This window comes from Ricinus communis, chromosome 3 (assembly GCF_019578655.1).
Source record: "Ricinus communis isolate WT05 ecotype wild-type chromosome 3, ASM1957865v1, whole genome shotgun sequence".
Classification (NCBI taxonomy): Eukaryota; Viridiplantae; Streptophyta; class Magnoliopsida; order Malpighiales; family Euphorbiaceae; genus Ricinus; species Ricinus communis.
Genome location: NC_063258.1, coordinates 3,610,478 through 3,619,054, shown reverse-complemented (window position 1 = coordinate 3,619,054; position 8,577 = coordinate 3,610,478). Strand labels below are relative to the sequence as shown.

Genomic DNA, 8,577 nt, shown 5'->3' with positions numbered 1-8,577 from the left:
ATTTAGCAGCTGACTTGGTGGTCCGTTGCAATTGGTAATCTGATGAGAGTCGCCTGTTGAGTGATTAATTTAGAGGAGTACTGAATTTTGATGAGGATGATGATGGGTCTGCCAGGCCCAAAGCCCATCATCCACTTATCACTTCATTGGTCCAACAGGTCAGATAAGAAGATTAAGCTGCTGCTGCTGGCAAGTGCAACGGTGCGTCTTCCTTGCTCCTTCTATTCCTAAAGTAAAATGGTGGTCTCTCCCTCTCCCTCTCCCTCTCCCTTCCAATTCATTGCTCCTGCTGGTTCCAGTGCAAATTTTCACGAATTCCCTCAGCTGCTGCTACTTTCTTCATGCAAATCAGTGCGAGAAATTAAACAAATTCACGCCTCAATTATCAAAGCCAATACTACTAGAAGTACTACTACTCTTCCAATAATAAGCCTTTGCACCAAAATCACTTCCCTCCTTCAACAAGATGTTCATTTGGCTGACAGCATCCAGAACCTCTGGTACGCCTCCTCCCTTGCCAACTTTTGCCACCAAAACCCTGTCTACATTTTCAATGCCATCATACAGTCCCTCTCGACTTCCAACAACACCTTCACCCATATTTTCAGCTTGTATCGACAAATGCTGCTCATTGGCCTCTCACCTGACACTTACACACTTCCTTACCTTCTCAAAGCCTGCTCCCAGTCCCATGCTTTCATTGAGGCCCTCCAAATTCATGCTCATTCCATCAAAACCGGTCTATCTTCCAATCTCTTCGTCAAGAACACTCTTATGAGGTTCTATGCAGTTTCTGGGTTCATCGAAGCTGTCGAGAAGGTGTTCGACCAGGGTCCTCACTGGGATTTGATCTCCTGGACCACTCTTATCCAAGCATATTCCAAGATGGGCTATCCCTCTGAAGCTATTGCCGCTTTCTTTCGCATGAATTGCACAGCCGACCGCATGACTCTGGTCGTTGTCCTTTCTGCATGCTCTCAATTGGGAGATTTTACTCTTGGCAAGAAGATTCTCGCTTATATGGATCACCATCTTTTTGATGTTCACTCCGATGTCTTCCTTGGCAATGCATTGCTAGATATGTACTTAAAGTGCGGCCAACCTCACTTGGCTCGTCAGCTGTTCCATCTCATGCCTGTCAAGAACCTAGTTTCTTGGAATTCCATGATATCGGGTCTGGCTCACCAAGGACTATTCAAAGAGGCACTGCACATGTTTCGCAGGATGCAAACGATGGGTCTCAAGCCTGATTCTGTTACTTTGGTTGGTGTGTTGAACTCATGTGCCAATCTTGGAGATCTCGAATTAGGAAAATGGGTTCATTCCTATATCGATAAAAATCATATGAAGGCGGATGGGTATGTTGCGAACGCACTAGTGGATATGTATGCCAAGTGTGGAAGCATAGATCAAGCCTTTATGGTGTTCCAAGCCATGAAATGCAAAGATGTTTATTCATATACTGCCATGATTGTTGGCTTCGCAATGCATGGAAAAGCAGACAGAGCATTGGCGATCTTTTCTGAGATGCCTAGAATGGGAGTACGGCCAGACCATGTAACACTTGTCGGCGTACTTTCTGCATGTAGTCATGCAGGACTGCTAGAGGAAGGGAGAAGACATTTTCAGGACATGTCGAGGCTCTACCACCTACAACCTCAAACAGAGCATTATGGTTGTATGGTTGACCTTTTGGGCCGTGCTGGACTAATAAGCGAGGCAGAAGCCTTCACAAATAAAATGCCAATTGTACCTGATGCTTCTGTTTGGGGATCACTACTTGGAGCTTGTAAGATTCATGCAAAGGTTGAACTTGGGGAAACTGTAATCCAAAAACTTATTGAAATGGAACCTGAGCGAGATGGTGCATATATACTTATGTCCAACATATATTCCTCCGCAAATAGATGGAGGGATGCATTGAAGTGGAGAAAGGCAATGAAACAAAACAACATAAAGAAAACTCCAGGGTGTAGTTCAATTGAAGTTGATGGTATGGTTCATGAATTTCGCAAGGGTGAAAAATCACACCCCAAAAGTAGAGAGGTAAATAAGTTGCTGCAAGAAATGACCCATCACTTGAGAAACTATGAATTAAGCCACAGAATTGCAATTTGTTGATGTATACACATACAAGCACAACTAGGGCAGATAGATGTCATCATTTTTACCTACTTTTTATAGAAGGTAATATATCTCTACTTGTTTGCTTTAGTTTTCTTTAGATGATAAGCAATTCCAATATTATAAAAGAAGTGGACTAGGCTCCGTTTGTTCGCCGAAAATATTGTTTTTCCAAGAGAAAATAAGTCGAGTAAAAGTAACCAACAGTACTTACGACGGATTTTCGGATAAATGAAAATATCATAGTATAGTTGCAGACAATAAAATAGCTGTGACTTGATGATAGACCATAGTTGGGGGGTGGCTAGATCATCAGCGACTCACCCCCTCCCCGCTTCAAAAAGAATTGTTAAATATAAAGACATGAAAAAAAATAGATACAATTTCCTCTTTTACTTATTTGTCCATAATTATTTATAGGCTCAACAAACCAAGTTCAATACTCATGAAATATGATAGTATATACTATTATTTCAGAAAAAAAACAAATTTAAACTTTAGTTAAATATTGAAAAATATTTTTCAAATGGTTCTTAATATTGCAACCCAATGGCTGAAAATATTATTTTTTTTGAAAATTTTTTTTCAAAGAAAATGCTTTTTTCTAAAAGAAAATTATTTTTCATAAACAGACGGAGCATTATAACTTATTGAATATTTTAAATTTCGTAAAACTAGTGTTGATCTAATTAATTAAATCTTTTTCTGATAAATATTAATATTGTGTTCAATTGAAATTCATTAAAAAATTTATTTTATTTGAGAGAAAGTAAATTGAAATAATAAAATTAAAATAAATATTTTAGTATTTGAAATGTATTGGCGTATTCATTAAAAAATTTCTACCTATTTAGTTAGAATTTAATTTAACTATAATTAATTCTACAAATTTGATTATGTAAGATTCTAAATTAATCTTATTCTATAAATTGTATGGATTTCAATCAAAAATAATATTAAAGTAATCTGTTTTATGGATTTTAGGATAACCTATTAAAATTGGACAACCAATTTTTAACAGATTATCAGTTTCATTATCTGGTGATCAAAATTAAAAATAAGTTTTTTAAGTTTATTTATAAATCAAGATTAGAAATAAGTAATATTAAACTTTTAAGTTTATCTATAAACTAGGACTACTATAGGAGAACTTCAATATGGAGATAGGAAAGGAATATTACAGGAGCGTGGACATAACGATCTTTTTACCTAAAGCTTACATATCAAAAATATTTTCATATTTTTTTTTATCTAATGATGAAAGGATTTACAATTTCTATTACATGAAGTAATATGAAGATGGAGATAATTGGTTTTTCTTATTTAAGAATATCAACATATTCCCGATCGGAATTTCTTTATATGGTAGGGGTTTAAGAAAAGGTTGATTAGACTATAGAAAAGGAATATTGTCTTATGTAACTCTAATCTCATAAACAATTGGTCATTTATTTGTAAACTGTAATTTCACTGCTTTTCAAATGGACTCAGAGAATTGACTGATGTTACAAGATTCATATTGAAAATGTATATAGGAAAATTAGGAACATTGTTTTTTTTTTCTTTGTTGAAATTTGTTGGTATAATACCCAATATGGAATTGGTTTTGTTTTAAAGAAATAAATATTATAGTTTATATTTTGCCTAGAGAAATTAATTTGGTGTCATATGAGATCAATATTATGAATATTTTGAGATTTATTAAATTTTACTCACAACCATTAGATACCTAATAATAGGGTAGTAGATTGCTCTCTTTATCGATTACATGTAATGCAGGTAATAAATTCAGCAATACAAGTTATAAGAAAGAGATAAATGAATATTTTTCAATCACTTTTCTAAAATTGATTTTTTTTCATTGAATGAATATATTATTCATTTATTGAAAAAAATATTAAATTTATTTTTTATTGAAGATTTTTTTATGACACTAGTGTCTTGCGATATCAAATAATAATTTTTTATCTAATAGTATGATATAATATTCTCATTTTAATTGATTGACAATAAAATCACAATATGTGGAGTTGTAGCAACTCCAAAGTTAAATGTGTTGAATTTAAAGAAATTTTAAAGTCGGTGACCCTTGTAAAGTTCTCGAATCTGCCAAGAAAATAAAATCGTAAAGCCAGTATGGGCTAAAGCGAATAATATTTCATCTGATTTTGTTCTGAGTCATTACATTGATAGACTCAAAAATAGCTCTTGCAAGTGCACAAACCATATAAGAATACTGCAAAAAGACACTCTGATCTCACAAAAAACTAATTGTAGTAAATATATTATACTAATTAATTATCAAATCAACAATACTTAAATGGAACCTAAACACTGTAATCCAAGTTTTGATGAGATTGAGAATTATAAAATACTAAGGAATTAAATTAAAGTAAAAGATGCAAATGATTTTTCTAAAAAATATAAAGATGAATGGTATTTGGACCACTACCTATTTTGTAATCCTTTTGTTGCTAAATCAAGAACACAATAATAGATGCAAAAGTCATGCTCTATTTCCTAATTAACCAAGACAATGAATTAATTAGATTCCAAATCAATGTGGGTTAACACATAATGAAGTTTCTAATGAATCAACCCTAACAATTTTTCATAACAATCACAAATATTGATACCAAACAATGATTGATAATTGAGATTAATAAACAATGTTGAAAATATAAGACATCTATTAATAAAAGATTTAAAAAAATTCCTACAAAATATAATAGATCATTAAATACCCAAAAGAATCTAGTTTAACATTTTTAAAACTTTGTCACGATACGATCTGTGGACCCGTGACCGGCGCTAGGGAACGGGTAGGTGTAACGCCACCGAAACCCGTAGCAAACCTGACCATTCACTAACTTAATCAAAGTATAATTCAAATTCTATCCATTATAATAATTTTGCATAACCAACTTTCAACCATCCAGATACTACAGTCTGTCAGCACATATTAGGCAATACCTGGTTTAACATGCCAAAACAAAATAATAAATTTTGAAATCACTACTGCGGAGAATCTAGAACTCTAAAAACCAAACATACAAATAAAATTAGTTACATTAAACCCGAAGATGAAGGAAGTCGGGCTGCCAGAGGAGACAACTGCGGAAAAACTAACAAACACTTGAAAAATAATTAAATTTGAGACTGTTAGTCTCGATAGTGAGTTAAAATCATATAATCTAAAAAGAAAATACATACAACTATCTCAATAAAATATTTATTTAATCAGAATAAAGTATTATATCATTTTAAAACGCATATCATGCCATGATTCAGCAAAATATAATTTAGACGTTGTGGGACGAGTACTTCAGCAAAACCCCAACCCCAATACTAACAGCCTTTTGGCTCTCTCACTCTAATAGGACTGGCATCCAAAGAGCGGAGCTCGACCAGGATCCTTGAATCCAGTCTAATCACTTGATTCTCAATAAAGTTGGCTCACAGAGAGCAACACTTGATCAGGGCTAGTCTCAAAAATATTCTTTTACGACCTGTCTCGGATCTATAATAGTTCGCACGCAGTCCCTGATGTAACCCATCAGGTAGCATGTTCTATTGTCATCTCATCAAAGAGTTGAACTCGACTAAAGCTAGTCTTAAAAATATTCTTTTACTACCTGTCTCGAATCTATACCGGTGCGCACACAGTCCTGATGCAACCTATCAGGTAGCATGTTCTATTGTCGTCTCATCCCGAGTCAATATGCAATTATAATATTAATGATGTGGAAAATGATATATAAATAGTAAATAGATTAATTCCATAAAATAATTATTTAGATGAATAATAAATAAATAAATAATTTAAATCTATAAATTAATCAATCGAAATTGCTATATAAAATTTTAGCATTGACACATGTATAGCAGATATATGACTTTAACTCACAGTTCTGATGACCCTCTTGCTCTACTCCTAAGCCTCAGGTAGAGCGGACTGAAACGATAGATTATCTATTCACGGGAATAATTCAATCAATAAAAATAAAATATTTAATAAATAACTCTAGGCCTAGACTCCTAGAATTTATTATCTAAGAGTTTCGACTCGAAAATTCTACTGAAGATTCGGTAGAACCTCCCCAAAAATACAGACGTTTACCTCCCGTATAACGGGTTTAGAACCTGCCAGAAACACTTCTAATATTCATCAATAACAAAATCAATTTTAATTATAAGCTAATCACTTAGTTAAAATCTCAATTGCAAATATTTAAATACATTACTATTTAAGGTCCACTAATTTATTTATTCTAATTATTTAACTTCATGTTATTAATAGTTCTAACGCAACTAAATAAAAGATCTTATATAAAATTATCATATCGCTCAATTTTTGCTCAAATTCGATAGCACATGTTTTTAATGTCCAAGGATACTTACACATATATCTTAAATTATTTTTCTCCAATAAATAACCAGTATAATTTTTTAGTTAACAATTTCTAAAATCAGTAGGTTATAGAATTACCGAGACGCTTGTCGACTCGCCTTCAACTGTCGGAGTCCAATCAACGATTCAAGCGTGCCTACGGACTAGAGACAATGTGCAAACGATGATTCTAGCATATGATTCTCCGATCCAGTCCCTGATCATTCCGATACATCACAAACAATTTCAACCGTCGATTTACTAACAAAGTCCGACCACTGGAAAATTAATGCAATTGGAAAACTTGTGACAAGGGGAGTTCATCCATGAACTCCGATCAGCTATAACTCATCAGAGATGGCCGGAAAAGTCCAAAATCCCAGCTGCCTATACAAATCTTTCTTTGTCAGATCTCTCTCTTTCTGCTACATTGCCACCGCTGCTACCCCCAAATGGAAGCCCATTCTCAGGCGAGTTGATCGTCACTAGATGCAGCTGTTGCCATCGCCGGAAAAGCCATGGACTGCGTCGAAGAAGCCGCTGCCAATTCTTTCAGTTTTTCTGCTACTTGACGCTGTCGTTCACTACCGCCGGTGCTGCTGCCATGCTCGCCAACTCAGCTGCTTCGACAGCCAGCTTTAATGCACCTCAAATGAGCTCCTCCACCATTTGCCATTAAAGGCATCTCAAATTTCCCTCATTCTCTTTCTCGTCTCCTTCTTCTCCTTTCCTTTTTTTTTCTTTCTTTTTCTTTTCATATCGCTATTTAGTCCCTACATTCTTTAGTTAAAGATTTTTAATCCCTGAAAGTTCTTCTTAAACCCTCAAGCTTAATATCACTCTTTAAGTTAAGCCCTAGGTTACTACATTTAAGCCAAATTAAAATTATTATAAATAGAGAGTTACTTATTTTCCTCATTCTCTTCCTTGTCTCCTTCTTCTCCTTTCCTTTCTTTTCTTTCTTTTTCTTTTCATTTCATCATTTAATCCCTACATTCTTTAGTTAAAGATTATTAATCCCTAAAAGTTCTTCTTAAACCCTCAAGCTTAATATCACTCTTTTAATTAAGCCCTCGGTTGCTACCTTTAAGCTAAATTAAAATTATTATAAATAGAGAGTTACTTATTTTCCTCATTCTCTTTCCTTCTTCTCCTTTCCTTTCTTTTCTTTCCTTTTCTTTTCATTTCGTCATTTAGTCCCTACATTCTTTAGTTAAAAATTATTAATCCGTAAAAGTTCTTCTTAAACCCTCAAGCTTAATATCACTCTTTTAATTAATCTCTCGGTTGCTACCTTTAAGCAAAATTAAAATTATTATAAATAGAGAGTTACTTATTTGCTCTTGCTTTTATATTTGATATTACCATAATGCCCTACTAACACTATTATTTACAAAAAATACTAATCGGTATATTTTCCACTAAAGCTCCATATTAATTCAACTCTACTTTTAGCCTCCTCCTCAAATATAAATTTCAATTTAATCCTAAAATAAAATTAACTTAATTAATCAATTTATTTACTACTTTCAATTAAATCCAATACCATCTTACTAATTAAAAATTACCTTTCTCCTAATTAATTTTTTCAAAATAATTATTTTTATAACCTCTAATTAGGCAAATTTAATTATACTTATACATACTAAGTAAATACAAGGGGGATGCTTATAAGAAGTAAATCACATTTTATATAATTCGCTTAGCAAATTTTTATTTAATTAAACTTATTAAATATGGGTTAATAATTCCTTAAATTTTTGTCTAACATTTAAAATCCTTTTTATAATAGGATCTCATCAATAATTTGTCATAATTCATCCAATTTAAAAATAAAATCATTTACTCTAATCACATGTATTAAATTTTAAAATTTCTAGTTTTATTACTATCATTATCACAATCCTTATTAGTTATTATTATTATTATTATTAAAAAGAAAAATATCGGGTATTATAAATCCTAAGGTCATGGTAATCAAAGAATCAAATATAATGAAAGAAATGAAATGAGAAACTCCCTCTAGATTCAAGATAATCCTCAAATGAATAGAGATGATGATC

At 32.8% G+C, this 8,577-nt stretch overlaps 1 protein-coding gene and 1 long non-coding RNA gene across 2 annotated transcripts; one reads left to right on the top strand and one right to left on the bottom strand.

Annotated features, from left to right (window-relative positions):
- Positions 1-237: 237 nt before the first annotated feature.
- On the top strand, positions 238-2,285 carry LOC8262655 (pentatricopeptide repeat-containing protein At1g08070, chloroplastic). The gene has a single exon (XM_015719304.3). The coding sequence runs from the start codon at positions 238-240 to the stop codon at positions 2,119-2,121; it is 1,884 nt and encodes a 627-aa protein (XP_015574790.1). The 3' UTR covers positions 2,122-2,285.
- A 2,504-nt stretch (positions 2,286-4,789) lies between these two features.
- On the bottom strand, positions 4,790-7,847 carry LOC125369404. The gene is made up of 2 exons (XR_007214960.1): positions 6,614-7,847; positions 4,790-6,096 (listed from the first exon to the last, which is right to left on the bottom strand). It is a non-coding gene; the product is annotated as an uncharacterized LOC125369404 (long non-coding RNA).
- Between the last annotated feature and the right edge of the window lie 730 nt (positions 7,848-8,577).